The sequence below is a fragment of the Alligator mississippiensis genome, chromosome 7, assembly GCF_030867095.1.
Source record: "Alligator mississippiensis isolate rAllMis1 chromosome 7, rAllMis1, whole genome shotgun sequence".
Lineage (NCBI taxonomy): Eukaryota > Metazoa > Chordata > Crocodylia > Alligatoridae > Alligator > Alligator mississippiensis.
Genome location: NC_081830.1, coordinates 7,325,147 through 7,341,018, shown reverse-complemented (window position 1 = coordinate 7,341,018; position 15,872 = coordinate 7,325,147). Strand labels below are relative to the sequence as shown.

Genomic DNA, 15,872 nt, shown 5'->3' with positions numbered 1-15,872 from the left:
AGGAAGAGCACACACCGACTGCTGACACTTCCTTAGCCTGACGAAGGGTTTTTGAACCCGAAAGCTTGCTTAATAACTATTCTCCAACTATTTGGGTTGGTCTAATAAAAGATATCAGATTCACCCAAGGAACCTTGTCTGCCTGAGGTGTTACACACTCACGTGAGGGAGGGCTGACTGAAGGGGAAACTGAAGCAAGCGTGAACACGTGCACATGTGCGAGGGGCTTTGCATGCATGTGAGGGGTTTTACACGTGTGAGGGACCTTGCCTGTGTGTGAGGGACTTTGCAAGGTGAGGGGTTTTGCTGGCACGTGCAGAATGTTGTACATGACACAGGCTTTGCACACGTGCGAGGCAGGGTGGGGGCTCGTGCACTCTCTCACCTTCCCCACCAGAGGGCGATGGGGCACTGGCCTGAGGAGGGGTGGAGGAGCAGCACCCTGCCCTTACGAAAGATGGAGGCCCGGTGCCCATGGACCAGTGCCCATGCCGAGCTGCCCCTCCTCCTCCCTCACTACACATGGCCCGTTCAAACCCCGCTCACGTTAACGGGAAAGAAGCAGCGAGGCTCTGCCAACACCAAACATGGCGACTGACCCATATGTGCTTCACAGCCGTCACCAATATGGCCGCCACGCTCTCACATGTGCCCTCACATAAGATGGCAGCCGGCTTCAAAGCCCCCGATGGGCAGTGAAGCCCGGCCGCCCACAACAATGGCCGTCTCGCGGCCGCCGAGTCATGCTCGGCCCTCACCCAACGTGGCGGACGGCGCTATATGACGCAGGGTGAAGCCCCGCCCCCTCGCCTAGCGCCCTCATCCAAGATGGCGCTGGCCAGCCTGTTGCCGCCGGAGCTCCCCGTTAACCAAGCCGGCTTCTTCGGGCTCGGCGGTGCCTGCGACCTCCATGTACCGGCGCCCCGCGAGCCCCTGGGCCCTCCCGGCCTGGCCACCGCCGCCTGCGGGGTCCCTGCCGCGGAAGATGCCGGGATCGAGCTGCTCCACGGGACCACCACGCTGGGCTTCAAGGTGGGGGAGGGGAGAGCCCCGCCCACGGGGAGCAGGGTCATGGGGGAGCCCCTCAGGCACTCAGTGGGGCAGGACAGGACTGAGGGGTGGGCAGCCGTCTTGGCCCCGACCTGTTGGCTGAGGTTGGCGTCACTCACGCCTCAGCCTGGGCGTCCGTCTTGGCCCCGGTCCGCTGGTCTGTCCCGTTGGCTGAGGTTGGCATCACTACTAAGTGGCGTGAGGAGCCACCTTGACTTGGCAATGCCTGGGCCCTCTTATTGGCCACAGTTGGTGTCTGACAGGCGTGGGCAGCCGTCTTGGCCCTGTGTGCATTGGCTGAGGTTGGCATCTCTCGCGTTCTGGGTGCCCACGCTCGGTAACGTCTTTTGGCATTGCAGCCGTCTTGCGTGCCGTCCATTGTCGTGTCTGCCTGGCTGAGGTCGGTCTCTCGCACAGGTGGTGGGAAGCCATTGTGGGTGGCATCCCTTAGCTTCCCAGACCGGGAAGAGATGCCACCTTGAGCTGGCATCTGCGGGCCTGCCCCTTAGCCGAAATTGGTGTCACAAGCCTGAGCAGCCATCTTGGCCCAGGGTCCGTTGGCTGGCCACGTGGTTGAGGCTGCTGCCTCTTGCTTGGCGTGGGTGGCCTCTGACATCTCTGTTCCCTTCCAGTTCCAGCATGGCGTGGTGGTGGCCGTGGATTCGCGGGCCACAGCTGGCTCCTACGTGGCCTCACAAACGGTGAAGAAAGTGATCGAGATCAATGCATACCTGCTGGGCACCATGGCAGGTGGCGCAGCTGACTGCAGCTTCTGGGAGCGCCTGCTGGCCCGGCAGTGCCGCATCTACGAGCTCCGCAACAAGGAGCGCATCTCCGTGGCAGCTGCCTCCAAGCTGCTGGCCAACATGGTCTACCAGTACAAGGGCATGGGGCTCAGTATGGGCACCATGATCTGTGGCTGGGACAAGCGGGGGCCAGGTAGGTGACTCCTCCTCACCCCATTCTACCCCCTGGGGCCAAAACCCTCTCATGCACAACGTAGGAAGCAAAGCATATGTCACACAGTCTTTACTTGGGCAGACCACCCTGATGGGTGATGGCTTCTTTCCCCTTTCCAATATAGCTGCTGCCCCCCCCTACTTTTCCCTCATCAAACATGGGCCCATTAGTCCCAATGGCACAGAAGCCAAGTGGTTCTACGTGCTCCCATCACTAAATAGGGCAAATGACCCTTGTGTATCTGACTGAAAGTGAATCCATCTCCAAGATGGCAGCTGTGGTCCGTGAGTCATGCTCTGCCCTCACTTAACATGGTAGCCAGGCTCCAGCCATCTGATAAGGGGTTAAACCTGGCTGCCCTCCCCAAAATGGCTGATGCTAGGTATCCATTTGGTGGGGATTCTCACCCAACCTGGTAGCCAGCCACTATAGAGCGAATGGGCCAAACCATTCACTCCTCCTGGCACCTCCAAATTCACCCCTTCCTTGCTGCCGTCCCCCCCCCCGGCTCTGGTGCTCCCATATTCACCCTCACTTCCCACCTTTCTCCCTGATGCCCCAGGTCCTCAGGGGTGATCTCCCCCTTGGTGAGATGAGAGGTGTCCAGTGGCAGGCCCTATCTGTGGAAAGCAAGAGGGCCCACGGGGATATGGGGGCATCCAGGGCAATGACGCCCCTGCTCTGTTACCACTCCCGCAGGCCTCTACTATGTAGACAGCGAGGGGAACCGCATCTCAGGCACAGCCTTCTCTGTCGGCTCGGGCTCGGTGTATGCCTATGGGGTGATGGACCGTGGTTATGCTCCCGACATGACGGTGGAGGAGGCCTACAACCTGGCCCGGCGCGCCATCTACCAGGCCACGTACCGTGATGCCTACTCTGGGGGCATAGTCAACCTCTACCACGTGCGCCAGGATGGCTGGGTCCGTGTCTCCAGCGACAACGTGGCTGACCTGCATGACCAATATCACGGTGCCACAGAGGGCACATCTGCCTGAGGGCACAGACTGTGGGCGTGGCTTATCCAAGACGGGGAGTGGCATTGGTGTGGAAGTGGGTGTGGTTTAACTGGTGACAGGAATGGCGTGGGGTATGGATGAGATTAAGTGACATGTATTGGCTACAGGGGTGGGACATTAGGGCTACTAGGATAATGCCTCACCCACTAGGGGAAGGCCTGGGGCTACAGATGGGTAGGGGGTGCTATGGAGTGGGAGGGGGCAGCCTGCTGTGGCGCCACTGGTTACATGGGGGGTTACATATAAATCTTGTCTCCTTATTCCTGGTTGTGCCCTGTCTTTCATGAGGGAGCTGTGGGGGGCCATAGGGCAATGGTGCAGGCAGAAGTTGCCCCTCCTGCTGCAGCCCCAACAGGAGGCACGGTGGGTCCATGGGACAAGAGTGAGTGCTGGCCACAGAGCACAGTTCCTGGCTGCAGATGCACTGTGCCGGTTGGCGGGTGTTGGCTAACGGGCTTTCCTCATTCCCACTCTACAGGCCCCTCCAACCTGTGCAACTCTGGTGTCTCCTAACTTCCTGCAGAGTACCAGTGGAGCAGCAGGGTTTAGCTTTTCCCCTCCATCTTGCCTGCGTGGGGTTGGCTAGGGGCTTGTGCCTGATGCAGAATAGCCCTGGTCTCTCCCTGGGTCCCATTGACCACTTGTGGTGGGACAAAGGGCCAGTGTGTGGGGTCTGAGCAGGGGTGTGTGGAGGGGATTGGGGCCTTGGCCAGGAGGAGGGGCAGGGGCAGGTCTGGGTGTGCATCTGGGGTGGGGGCAGGCCTTGGAGGGGTGTACTTGGGGCTGGGGTAGACCTTGGAGGGGGTTATCTGTGGCAGGCAGGCCATGGCATTGATCTGGTGCAAGGGGAGCAGAGACCTTGGAGGTATCTGAAGATGGAGGGGGTTCTGGGGCCAGACTTCAGAGGGGTCTGTGGGAGCTGGGGCTAGATTGGGGGGTGTTGGTGAGGGGGTGGGGAAGGAAGGGCCAGGTGGGAGGTAGGTGCTGGGTGTCTGAGTGGGGGCGGGATTGGGGGGGTAGGTGTCTGAGCAGGAGGCAGGTGGCTGGGGCAGGCCTGGGGGAGTGTCTGAGTGGGCATGGCAGGGCAGATGGGGTCTGGGGCAGACCTGGGGAGGTTAACGGGTGTTTGACAGGTTGGGGGAGCAGGTGTGGGACGGCAGCAGGCCTTGGCTGGGACAGAGGGGGTGGAGGGGGCACTGGGCAAAGGCAGGCCTTGCTGGGGGCGTGTGGTATGAGGCAGGTAGGGGGAAGGCCCTGGCTGGAGCCTGGGTAGAAGTTGCGCTATGGCGTGGGCCTGACGCAGGGCCCCCTGGCAGGGCCCTGCTCAGGAATGCGTGTGCAGCTGGGGCGTGTGCTTGCGTGTGTGTGCCCGCGTGCCACGGCCTCGGCCAATGGGAGCAGGCGGGGGTGGGGCAGAGCGCGGGGGCCTAGCCCCCCCCCTTGTGCACACACGGCCACACGAATACAAAGAGGCACCCGCGCGACCTTCCCGTATCCTTTACCCAGGGGCGTGGGGGTGGGGGGCGGCCCCTTCTGCCCCTGCCCCCCCAGTTCTGCCCTGCCTGGGGCCACAGAGAGGTTGGAGGGGTGCGTGTACAACAAGGGGGGGAAGTGTGGGGGGTGTGGTTGTGACGGAGGGATAGAAGACAGATGGACATGAGGATGAGCAGAGATAGGAAACCCTCTGAGGGATGAGTGGATAGGGAGATGCAAGCGTACGTGGGCACACAGGGGTTGTATTTGGATGGACAGAGTGAGGAAGGGACATGGAGATAAGAAAGTAGGGATGTCTTGAGAGAGGGTTACCTGTGTGGATGGATGAAGGGATGCATCTGGAAATACAGGGGGATTAGCAGAGAAGTGTGTAGATGGATGGATAGATGAATGGGTGCATGGGGAAGGGAGGCTGCGTATCGGGGATAGGGATGGCTGGATAGACCAGTATGTGGAAGAGGCCTTGGATGGGTGGAGTGGACGGGTGGGTGGGTGAAGGAGTGTGCAGGGATGGATAGAGAGGTAAGTCGGGACAGAGGGATGGCTGTGGGGCAGACTGAGTGCCATAGGACCAACAGCTAGTATGATCCTGCCTGGGATTGTGTTTTTCTGGCTCCCTTGCATGGGTCTTTAGCAGCCGGGGGAATATTTTGGAGCCTGTGAAAGATGACCCCGAGTCAGGCAGGGGGTGATGACTGCCCGCCCCCAGGCCTGCTGGTCCACAATGGGGCTGTATCTTGCATAAGCCTCACACAATGGCATGGTGGAGAGATGTGGCAGCTGAGATCTGGCTGGTGTGACCCTGAGAGGCTGGGGGCAAGTGGGCCGGGATGGCAGGGTCATGGTGGAAGCTGGCATGAGGGTCGCTGGGGTAAAGGGGTCAGTGTGGTGGGAGTGTGTGGCCATGTTTGGACTGCTGTGCCTGCTACCAGGAGGCCATGGAGGGTGTTAACAAGGAGTAGGGTTGGCAGAGCCTGTGCATGTCAGGGGCAAGACGGGCCAGGGTGTGTGGTCAGGCAGAGGCTAGCGGGAGGGTTGCTAGGAGTAAAGGGGCAGCAGGCGTCGAGTGTGTGGCTTGTAAAGGGAAGACCATGGAAGGTGATAGATAACAAGCGGGTTTGGCGTGACCTGGGCAGGTCAGCGGTACAAGGGGCCAGGCTGGCATGGGCATGGCAGATGCTGGCACGAGGGTCTCTGGGGCACCGGAGCGGATGCGAGGGGAGATATGGCTGTGTTGAGACCAGCGTGGCCTGGTGACGGAGGAGAGGGGTTGGTGTGTGCAGGTGGGGGGCAAGGATTGGTAGTGTGGGACTGGCAGGGCATGATGGAAAGCAGGACACAGGTTGGCAGGATGGGGTTGGCGTGTCCTCGCCTGACTGAACCAGGGCAGGGGCTGGTACAGGCCAGGCCTGGAGGTCACTGAGCCGTCGGGGCAGCCCTGCCATCCAAGATGGCTGCCAGACGGCCGTGAAAAAGGCCCGGCCTCGACGTCCCCCCTGGCAGGGGCCCCGCCCCGCCCCGCCCTCCTCTTGGCTCACTCCTTCCTCCCCCTCCCTCCAGGGCCTGCTGAGCAACAGCCCGCTCCAGCCAATCGGCTTCCCCCGGCTCCTGAGGCGCTGGCCAATGGGTGCGCGGGGGGAGAGGGGGCGGGGTGCTTTGTACACGGCCGCGGTGCCCGCATCCCTTCCGCCCCCCCCGCGGCGCGCGCTGCACACGCGGCATGGAACGTTAGGGAGCGCGGTGTTCCGAGCTGTTGGCCCCGCGCGGGCGCGCATTAGCATATGTGACAAGGAGGTTTTCGCTTCGATGAAGCGCACGGGAAACTAACAACAGGCACAGCCCGTGTGTTATGGCACGACCCCCCGCCCTCCCCCAAGCCTGTGCTGCGGTTTCCTGCTCTGGGGTCGCATCAACCCCTATGGTCACGTGGTCTTGGTCACGCCAATGCCCTGTTGCCAGTCCCACCAGCCCCTGCTGCCCCGCAACTGCCCGCCTTCAGATCACCTTGGCTTGGCCCCCTTGCAATCCTCCTCCGGCCCTACTGGAGCCCACCACTATCCCATGCCAGGCAGTGCTGGGTCACACCCAGGTCTTGACAAGGGCCTGGGTCATGGCGACCCCTGGGTTGTGCTGTCCCCTGGGTTTATTCAGCCCTTTATCTTGCCAGCCCTGCTTCATGACTGCCCCTTAAATAGGCTGACCCCCGGCCTGCCATGACAGCTGTCTCATGGGTCTGGCTAGCTCCAGTCCCTTCGCGACCTGCCGCGCAGTCCCGGTTTGCCCTTCGTTGCAGGTTGTCTGGAGCTCCTTGCCTTCCTTAACCCCAGCTCAAACACCCCAGTGCCACCTTCCTCCTGGCAGCGCCATGGCCTCCCATCTCTCTTCGCAGGCCTCTCCCAGGAGGCACCGGGTCCGGGTTTGCCCACATGTGGAGCATTAGCTGAGGAGCTCCTTTGCGCCTCTCCCGCCGGTCCGTCATGTCGTTCAGTGCCACCATCTTGTTCTCGCCTCCCAATGCCAACGAGGCCAAGTGCTGCTGCTGCACTTGCAAGAAGGAGCCGGGGGTGGAGGCGGCCTCGGGGGGCCCGCCACCCCCCTGCACCCCCATCACCGTCTCTGGTCACGGCCTGGCAGTGCAGAACTCGGAGCAGCTCCTCCATGTCATCTACCAGCGTGTGGACAAGGCGGTGGGGCTGGCCGAGGCAGCCCTGGCTTTGGCCAAGGCCAACAACGAGGCCTTGAGGCGCCTAGAGGAGGAAGTGGGGGCACTAAGGAGAGGAGCCCCTGCCGCTGTCAAAGCCAGCCCCACACCAGCCCCCGAGGAGCTCCTGGAGGAGGAGGAGGAGGAGGAAGAGGAGGCTGAAGGCCTGCGAAACGGCGTCCAAGTGGTGATCGAGGAGTTGAGGCAGCTGGGGGCGGCGGCAGGGCCGCCTGGACGCCTGGCTTTCTCGCCCACGCAGCCTGCAGACGGCAGTCTCAGTGGGGTAAGTGAGGGGAAAATGAAGCTCCATCTTGGCCTCTGACCAGGCGCAGATGGATCATGCATATTTGATGGCTGCTCTTGCCTCCCTGCCAAAGAGCTGCTCAGGACAGCAGAGATGCATTCTGGGAGTCACGCCAACCGCAGCTTGGCTCGGGGGCTGCATGGCGTTGGGGCAGGGGGGGCTGGGATAGCGCAGGGTTGAGTGGTGTCAGCAGGGCTGATCTCTCCCTCTCTCTCCCAGGTGCTGGATGACCTGCCTCCTTCAGATGTGCCCCCACAGCGAGCAGTGGTGCCAACCTACTCCGTCGCCCCCTCCCCTCCCGCCCAGCTGATGGGGGAGCCCTCACCCTCGCCCTCCTACTCTGAGGAGCTGCCCCACAGCGCCGCCTTTGAGGTTGCCAGCCGGGGGGAACCCCGGTTCTCACTGGGCTTCGCCAGTGTCCCTTGCCGGAGCCGGGGCAATGGGCCCAAGAACGCCCGGCGCAAGAGGGACCTGGTGCTGTCGGTAAGCTGGGGCCTCCAGGGCCGGTTGGAGGCAGGGCAGGGGTGCTGGGGGGGTCCTGTCACCACAGTTTCTGTGTCCCCACAGAAACTTGTCCATAATGTTCACAACCACATCACCAACGAGAAGAGATTCAACGGCTCCGAGAGGTGAGGTCACTCCCGTGGACCCAGGAGTCCTGTGCTAATCCACTGGACTCCACGCTCTTTCCCGGCGCTGGGGAGAGAACCCTGGAGTCCTGGCGTCTGGCTCCTCTGCTCGAACCCACTAGACCTTATTCCCCTTCTGAGAGCTGGGAAAGAGCCCAGGTGTCCCGGATCCCTGCCTCCTGCTCAAGCCACTTGGTGCTGGGGGTGTGTTGGCAGGGCCGGGGCTCTGGGATGACTCCCGCCCTCGTGTCTTCTCCCAGCATCAAGTCCTCCTGGAACATCGCGGTGGTGAAATTCCTGCTGGAGAAACTGAGGCAGGAGCTGGTGACAAGTCAGCACAACTACACTGACAAGGAGCTGAAGGGTGAGGCCCCTCTGTGGTGGGCTGCAGCCTGACCTCGGTGTCCTGCCAGGTGCCCACTCGGGGGAGTTCCTGCCTTGCACTCTGACCCTTGACCCCGCTCTGTGCCTACTGGGTAACACCTCTGTCCTGCATTGACCTTTGACCCTTTTGTGCCCCCCCCCAGGTGCTTGTGTGGCCTACTTCCTCACCAAGCGGCGGGAATACCGCAACTCCTTGAACCCTTTCAAGGGGTTGAAGGAGAAGGAGGAGAAGAAGTTACGGAGCCGGCGCTACCGGGTAAGGGGGTGCCCTCGATGCTCCAGCAGAGTGCAGGGGTGATGGGGGTTGGATGACATTCTGGGGGTAACTACATTGACTGGCTCTTTTATGTCCCTCCAACCCCAGCTCTTTGCCAACCGCTCAGGGGTGGCACGGCTGCTGGGCCCAGAGGAGCAGCGGCTGTGGGAGGGGGTGACGGAGGAGCTCATGTCAGACGAGGAGGACAGCCTCAGCGAGCCGGGGGTGTGGGTGGCGCGGCCCCCCCGCTTCCGCGCTTCTCCCCTCACCCAGCTCTGCTACCGCCTGGACATCAACTCCAAGCACGGCGCTAAGGCCAATAGGGTGTATGGGCCGCCCTCAGAGCGGCTGCCCTCAGCTGAGGTCCAGCTGCTGCCCCCCCACCTCTACGACCCTCACTTCCAAGAGCATGAGGAGGAGGGGGACACGGGCACCCCTCCCTACACCCCGAGCAATAAGGCTTTCTGCCCCAACCTCAGCTCCTTCATTGAGATCAAAGTGGAGAAGGATGAGTGAGCCGAGAGGGCTGCCCTGCATCCATGCACCTAAGAGGGCCCATGAGAGGCGTGGGAGAAGGGGGGACGGAAAACAGCGTGCGGCTCACCCCACGGACCCACGACCAAGGTGGAAAAAAAAACAACAGGTCACCAAAGATGGATGCTACATCTCCAAGATGGCTGCCATGGGGTGATGGAGATGGGATTAGCGACCCCCCAGCTCAGGAGCGAGATTGAGGTCGAACCAATATGGCCACCACACCTCCAAGGTGGCTTGGGGGGTGGCATGAATGGAGAAGGCCCCTTCGGGCCACCACGGCCCTCACACTGGATGAGGAAGTCAAGTGAACCAAGATAGCCGAGATGGCCCCCATGGGGAATTTCACCCTAGAGACTCGGGGCGGGCAGGAACTGCAGCCCCCATTAGCTTCTGTCATCTCAAGGGAGAGAGGGCACTGGCACGAGGGTGACCCCCTCCAGCCACGACGGCCACTTCCTACGACAGACGGCCATCCTGAAGACGAGGGAAAACAGGTCCGTTGGAGTTTTGAGATGAGGTGGAAAACACTGGGAAGCTTTGGGGAGGGTGGGGTATAGGGTACCCCATTCCCTGGGGTTGGGGGGGAGGGCTGGAGAGCCAGGCAGTGGACAAAGTGCAAGGGGGGATCCCCCACAATACAGTGTGTTTTTCACCATTGCTGTCTCGTGTCTCATTTTTCTTCTCAGGGAAAGGAGGCCGGTGCCTCTGGCTGGCTGGGGTCTCCCCAGCTAGGGGAGCGCAGTGGGATATAGAGAGCAGGGGCAGGGCTGGCAGTTCAGACCCCCGCCCTGGGAGGGAGCTGGGGGCCTAGTGCACAGACACCAGGAGCCAGAGGAAGGGGGATACAGTCCTGTGGGGGGGAGGTCTGGGGAGCAGGGAGGAGAGGCTGTGGGGCCACTGGGTTTTGGACAGGGGCTGTGAGATCCCCAAGTCCTGCCCTTGGCCCCGGGCGTGGGAACCATATCTAGCCAAGACTTGTACCCTGATGGCTGCTCTGGGCACTGCTGCAGGGTAAGTGGGGGTGTCAGGGGTGACCCCCCTCACCTTGCCCTCTGGTGGATGTATCTGACATATACAAATTGGGGACTTGCACATATGCCCGCGCTGGGCCCTGACTCTGTCTGGGGTGGGAACTTGCCCCCATGTTCGGGGGGACAAGGGGCCTTGGGGCTGCTGGGAACTCTTGGCTTAGCGGTGTCGTCGTTCGTGGTCAGAGTGAACGCCCCGGCAGACGAGCCCACAGCCCGCAGTAAGCGCGCCCCCGCCCAGCTTCTCCCGCGGCTCAGCGAGCCCCGCCCCCCAGCTCTCCCACTGGCCCCGAGCTGCCAGCCCCTCCTTTCTTCTCTTCCAGGCCCACCCACTCCCCTAGCCCCGCCTTTTTGTTTGCCCATTGGCTGCCCGCCCCCTCCCCTCTCCCATTGGCTCTCCGCACTTCCCGGCCCCGCCCCTCCTCCGCCCACCGCTTTCCCTCCTTTTGTCTACCTCTGTCCAGCCCCGCCCGAGCCCCGCTTTTCTTAATTGCCCATTGGCTGCCCTCCCCCGGCTCCTCCCTTCTGTCCCTGTCCCGCCTTTCCCTTCCTGGTTTCCCATTGCTTGCCCGGCCCAAAGCCCGCCCCCTCCCCTCTCCCATTGGCTCTTCGAGCTTCCCGGCCCCGCCCCTCCTCCGCCCACCACCTTCCCCAGGAGTGAAAAAGGCGGGAAGTGGCGCAAACGTCACGTGCGCTCCTCTCTAGGCGTGGCCTGTTCTCGCGGCGGTCCGCCCCCTCAGGGTGGTTGTGTTGGGTACCTGCCACTTGGGTGCGTGCCCTGAGGGATCTGGGCTGAGGGGTGAACAAGATGGCATCTGGGCCCTGGGAGCCAGGGGCCTTGGGGAGGCTGAGGGGGTGGTGTGAGTGGCTGGGGGCTGATCTCAGCTTGGTGCAAGCTCTGTGAGGGCTGCATTGCCATCAGCTTGGCATAGCTGGCTGGGGGGGTCACCTTCAGCTTGGCATGACTGGGGAGGCTGCTCTCAGCTTGGCATGGCTGGTTGCGGGGTGGGGGTCAGTGTGCCATAAGCTGGGGAGTTCACTAAAATTGGCATGAGTTTGGTGCCCAATGCCTGTTGGGGAGCAGGGGGGCACCCCCTGGGTTCCCCCTCCCCCCCACAGCTGGCTGGCACCTGGCCAGAGTTGTTGGGACCCCTTAGGAGGCTGTGAGTTGGGTGCCTGTCTCTTCGGCGCCCCCAGAAATGACAGACGTTGGCCTTGTATTGGTGTGAGTTGTGGGGGGAGGTCAAAGGTCCCTCTTCTCACACCAACACTGTTAGGGTGACTATAGCCCCCCTAGTTGTCATGACCCCCCCTAAAAAAAGTGTTTCCTGTGCCCCCCTGTGGCTGGGACATGCAGCATGCCTTTCCCATAGGTGGCTCAGGGATGGCACGAGCTCCCCACCCTGCTTTAGACTGGCGTTGTACCTCCCACCTCTGTGTGCTCCCCAGGTTGTGTCCAGCAGTGATGGCATCTGATCGGGGGCCTTTGGGGGATCTAGGATGTGAGCTGCCCCAGCAAGGTACCAGGAGGGGAGCTGGGGGGGACAGGATATGCAGGGGGCTCCTCTTATTGTCTGTCACTGTCTTCCCTCTCTGCAGGCAACAGTGGTGCCTCCTTGCCCCCATGCCAGGTGACAGAGGAGGACCTGACAGCCAACCCTGGCTTGGCCACCCTGCTGCAGGGTCTGGCTGGGCACATGGATGCCAGTGGACTCAGCACTGGCCTGGCCCGCCAACTACAGCAGGTACAGGGGTTGGGTGTGGGGGAAGGGGAGCCCAAGATAAGGGTAAAGCTGACCCCATGGGTCCCTCCTTTGCAGGTGCAGAGGGAGCTGCAGCTGCAGCGGGTAGCCTGGCTGCGCTGGGAGTGCCTACACCGGCTTCTGCAGGAGGCGCTCTTGAAGGCGGACACCGGCTCTGCCCCCCGGGACAAGAAGGTGAGACTGGGGTTTGGAGGTCAACCCCGGGGGGGAGTGGGAGAGGGGCTCAAGGTCAAAGGTTGCTCCCCCTCACGTCAACCCCCAGAGGGAAGGCAGGTAGGGGAATCCTGGGGGGGGGGAGGGTGGCGGGGTGTCACTTGACTTATGCCACCCCTAGAGGGAAACCAGTTTGGGGATCCTGAGTGTGTGTGTGTGTGTGGGGGGGGAGTCAGGTTAAAGGTCACTCCGCTCCCCTGTCCCCTTATAGTCCCCTTCTCAATCATTTCTTCCTCTCCACCCCCCAGTTTCTGGAGACCTTGGAGCGGTGCCTGCGGTTGGGGGAGCTGAGACTTATTGTGGGCCTCGGCCCTGCGCCCTGTGCCGCCAGCCCCATCCTGCTCGGCCTGGAGGTCTCTGACCTGCAGGAGCTGCTGCCCCCAAGCCAGGTAACCCCCACTCCCTTAGCGGGGGAGGGGGGAAGTGGGAAGAAACCCAGGCATCAGGGACTCACCCCTCCATGCCCCCCAGGATCTGGCACTGCTGCGGGAGTGCCTCCCACCAGACTTGGAGGAGCGGCTGCAGCACAGGGCACTGGCCTTGCTCAGCTACTACTGGCCGGAGAGCGGTGAGATCTGGGAGTTGTCCATTGCCCAGGGAGGGGTCAAGGGGCCCTGGCGGGACTCAGGGAGTGGAGCCTGTGGGCGTCACTGAATTGAAAGAAGCTTTATAGGGCATGGGGGCTGCAGGGTGGAGAAGGGAAGGTCTGGGGGTGGGGGTTGTGAAATGGGGGGTGGGGGCAGGGGATGGGGTAGGAGGAAACTTGGATGGGAGGGAGGCCGCAAGGGTGGTGATGGTTGGGGAGGGGAGAACTGGGCAGGCTGCAGATTGGGGGAGTCCCAGGTGGCTGTGGGTAGGGAATCATGGGGGATGGATAGAGAAGAAGGTCTGTGGTGGGGTAGGATAGGGGGTGGATGGGGGACCTGTGGGAGGTACTTTGGGGGTGGGTTGTGAAGGGATGGGGGAATCATGAGGTGGACTAGGGGAGGGTGGAGGGTGATAGGGTGATGGAGTCATGAGGGATGGATTTGGGGGGGGAGGTGAGGGTGGTGAAAGGGCACAAGGAATCATGGAGGACAGTTGGGGGAGATCTGTGAGGGGTGGGTTGTGGGGGTGACAAGGTGGGGGTCCAGGGTGCACAGCACTGACATGTCTCCAACAGATGGGGCAGGAGCGGCAGAGCGTGCAGCCCAGCTGGGGATGCTGGCTGAGGTGCTGGCTGCTGAGCAGCGACGTCTCCGGGAGGCACGGGTCCAGCGCCGGGACCTCATTGGCCTGCTGGAGAGGCAGCGGGCAGCCTATGGCCAGGTACAGTGCAGATACGGGTATGGGGTAGAGGAAGGGTTGGGGGGAAGCCCTAGTGCCACTCATCCTTGCCCTGTTCCCCTTCACCAGGCGCTGGAGCAGTGCCGGGGCCTGCTGTGCCAGCTGGCGCAAGAGTATCGCCTAGGCACTCAGGCTGAGCTGGACCAAAGCAATGCCCAGTACCTGGAGACCAAGTGCAGCGCCATGTTGCTCAAGGCCCGGTGAGCAGGGGAGGGGCTGGGGGCAATTACGCCAGCCCCAGAGTGTGGGCATGGGGTAGGCAGCAGTGGTTGGGGCTTCTCTGGTCATGCCACCCCCCTGTGAAGGTACAGGTCTGAGGTTACAGAAGAGCATGGGGATTGGGTTTTTTCCACCCCCAGTAGGGGAGAGGTCAGAGGTCATAAGCCAGGGTTGAAGGTCATGGAGGATATGTAGTGGGTGGGCATCTCTGCCCATAGTGGCAGGTCAGGGTGGGGAGTCAGAGGTCACTTGAGTTATTCTAGTCCTTGCCCTGGATGGGAGAGGTGAGAGGTCGCTTGGATGAACCAGGGGTCCCTGCTCATCCCAGGCTCCCCACACAACCTTCTTCCCAGAGCTTGGAGAGAACCAGGGTGTCTGGGCAAGCCCCCACCTCTCTCTTCCAAGGGATGGACCAGAGGTCAGAGCAAGGTGGACAAGCAAGGTGAAGGAGGGTCACAGGTCGCTGCATCCACAGCAACTCTGAGGAGGGGGAACCTGATTCAGAGGTCACCAGGGTAGAAGTCCCAGGTCACCTTTTGCCAGCAGGATAGGAGGGCTTGGGGTAAGGGATGGAACTGGGTGGCTCTGGGGTAAGAGGTCACTGGATGTGTCTGTGCCTGCAGGCTGGAGGAGCTGAGCATACTGCTGGACACCTACCCTCCGGAGAAGGTGGAGGTGCACCGAGCCATCAAGTAGGGCTGCTGCTTGGTGTGTGGGGTGGGGCAAGTGGGGCCAGTCATGTGCCCTCCTGCCCCTAAACCTCATCCCTTCCTCCCTGCAGGGCAGAGTTGCAGGTGGCCGTAGAGCGGCAGGAGAAGGAGCTGGCACAGGCACTAGAGCTGCTGGCTGCCTATGAGACGCTGGGCCCTGACTTTGCTGCCCTGGCTGAGGAGTACGCGCAGCTCCAGGCACAAGCTGATAACCGGCGTTGGGCCCTCCGTGAGCTGGCGGGGGGCTCCCCACAATAAATCAGCTCTGACCTTTGTACTGCACCTATCCTATCTCTCCGTCCTTTTCTTTGCTGATGCTATGAACCCAGGTGTCTGGGTGCCCCATGGCCCAGAGCCAGGGAGGAACTCGGGCACCTGCTGCTGTGAACCCAGGGCTCTGGGCACCCTACCCTCTCCTGCTTCCGGGCGGGGAGGGAGCCCAGGTGTCTAGGCTCCCTATTTCTTGACAGGAGTGCCAGGGCGGTCCCCAGCTTCTGTTCCTAGAGCAGGGAGGGAGCTCAGGTGCCTGGGCTCTCCCCTGGTCCTAGAGCTGGGAAGGAACCTAGGGGTCCGGGCACCTTATGGCCCCCTTTTGCCTGGAGCTGCAAGGGAACTCTGCTGTGCACCTGCCCCTTCCTTTTCAGAGCAGGGGGACCCCAGGCATCTGGGGATGCCCTCCACCCAGTCTGCTAGTGGGAGAGAACCTAGATCTCCCCTTCCCTGTGTTAAGGAGGCCCAGGCAGCTTGGCTTGGGAACCAGATTTATGCTAATGTCCAGGAAAATCAATAAATATGCATGGACTGGGGTATAGGTTGCAGCTGTGTTGGTCTAAGGACAGAGGCAGAAAAGGTTCTTTAGGTAAATCCCATATTTTTTATTAGTACAACTCAAATAGTTGGAAAAGCTCTCTTCTTTGCAAGCTTTCAGGTATAAAATACCCCTTGTCAGGTTGATTGTGGGGGTGGTGCAGATTGTTTTGGCAGGTTTTGCACTTCTTGTCCTGGCATGGTCTTTATCCAGCTGGGGTGTTTTGGGCTGCAGGAAGCTTGCTTCTGGTGATGAAGTTGGTGAGGTTCGGTGCTTATTTGAAGGCGAGGATGGGTGGTTCTGGGAAGATCGCTTTGAGCGTTGGGTCTCCTTCTACTAGGGGTTGCAATTGTTTGAGGGAGGAGTCATGTCATAATCAGTGGTGTGCCATTCGTGCGGGTCTTCCTTCTGTACTGCAGCAAAACGTGGTAGCCGGGTGGCTCTTTCAAAAGTGTGATCGATCTCCCTGGC

At 61.6% G+C, this 15,872-nt stretch overlaps 3 protein-coding genes across 4 annotated transcripts; all 3 read left to right on the top strand.

Annotated features, from left to right (window-relative positions):
- The first annotated feature begins 794 nt into the window (after nt 1-794).
- PSMB5 (proteasome 20S subunit beta 5) lies at nt 795-3,289 on the top strand. The gene is made up of 3 exons (XM_019487178.2): nt 795-1,032; nt 1,683-1,989; nt 2,710-3,289. The coding sequence occupies exons 1-3, from the start codon at nt 829-831 to the stop codon at nt 3,006-3,008; spliced, it is 810 nt and encodes a 269-aa protein (XP_019342723.2). The 5' UTR covers nt 795-828; the 3' UTR covers nt 3,009-3,289.
- A 978-nt stretch (nt 3,290-4,267) lies between these two features.
- C7H14orf93 (chromosome 7 C14orf93 homolog) lies at nt 4,268-9,989 on the top strand. Its single transcript, XM_014605338.3, has 7 exons — nt 4,268-4,520; nt 6,865-7,507; nt 7,748-8,011; nt 8,096-8,157; nt 8,418-8,521; nt 8,685-8,797; nt 8,906-9,989. Exons 2-7 carry the CDS (start codon nt 7,001-7,003, stop codon nt 9,311-9,313), a joined length of 1,458 nt encoding a protein of 485 aa, XP_014460824.1. The 5' UTR covers nt 4,268-4,520; nt 6,865-7,000; the 3' UTR covers nt 9,314-9,989.
- A 1,030-nt stretch (nt 9,990-11,019) lies between these two features.
- Nucleotides 11,020-14,875, top strand: HAUS4 (HAUS augmin like complex subunit 4). Of its 2 annotated transcripts, none has more exons than XM_019487176.2 (10): nt 11,020-11,131; nt 11,736-11,882; nt 11,962-12,107; nt 12,183-12,299; nt 12,587-12,727; nt 12,810-12,906; nt 13,501-13,646; nt 13,734-13,864; nt 14,507-14,575; nt 14,665-14,875. In XM_019487176.2, the coding sequence occupies exons 2-10, from the start codon at nt 11,747-11,749 to the stop codon at nt 14,849-14,851; spliced, it is 1,170 nt and encodes a 389-aa protein (XP_019342721.1). In that variant the 5' UTR covers nt 11,020-11,131; nt 11,736-11,746; the 3' UTR covers nt 14,852-14,875. The 2 variants fall into 2 exon arrangements, with proteins under 2 accessions (XP_019342721.1, XP_019342722.1); XM_019487177.2 differs by having other exon boundaries at nt 11,021-11,131; nt 11,812-11,882.
- The last annotated feature ends 997 nt before the right edge of the window (nt 14,876-15,872 follow it).

What these genes read in the sequence shown, in the direction of transcription:
- PSMB5 (XM_019487178.2), top strand. Translation starts at nt 829, where the DNA reads ATGGCGCTGGCCAGCCTGTTGCCGCCGGAGCTCCCCGTTAACCAAGCC. An exon ending in CCACCACGCTGGGCTTCAAG is followed by an intron (nt 1,033 to 1,682) that starts GTGGGGGAGGGG and finishes GTTCCCTTCCAG; the next exon opens with TTCCAGCATGGCGTGGTGGT. An exon ending in CTGGGACAAGCGGGGGCCAG is followed by an intron (nt 1,990 to 2,709) that starts GTAGGTGACTCC and finishes CCACTCCCGCAG; the next exon opens with GCCTCTACTATGTAGACAGC.
- C7H14orf93 (XM_014605338.3), top strand. Translation starts at nt 7,001, where the DNA reads ATGTCGTTCAGTGCCACCATCTTGTTCTCGCCTCCCAATGCCAACGAG. An exon ending in AGAGGGACCTGGTGCTGTCG is followed by an intron (nt 8,012 to 8,095) that starts GTAAGCTGGGGC and finishes GTGTCCCCACAG; the next exon opens with AAACTTGTCCATAATGTTCA. An exon ending in AGATTCAACGGCTCCGAGAG is followed by an intron (nt 8,158 to 8,417) that starts GTGAGGTCACTC and finishes GTCTTCTCCCAG; the next exon opens with CATCAAGTCCTCCTGGAACA.
- HAUS4 (XM_019487176.2), top strand. Translation starts at nt 11,747, where the DNA reads ATGGCACGAGCTCCCCACCCTGCTTTAGACTGGCGTTGTACCTCCCAC. An exon ending in ATGTGAGCTGCCCCAGCAAG is followed by an intron (nt 11,883 to 11,961) that starts GTACCAGGAGGG and finishes CCCTCTCTGCAG; the next exon opens with GCAACAGTGGTGCCTCCTTG. An exon ending in GCCATGTTGCTCAAGGCCCG is followed by an intron (nt 13,865 to 14,506) that starts GTGAGCAGGGGA and finishes CTGTGCCTGCAG; the next exon opens with GCTGGAGGAGCTGAGCATAC.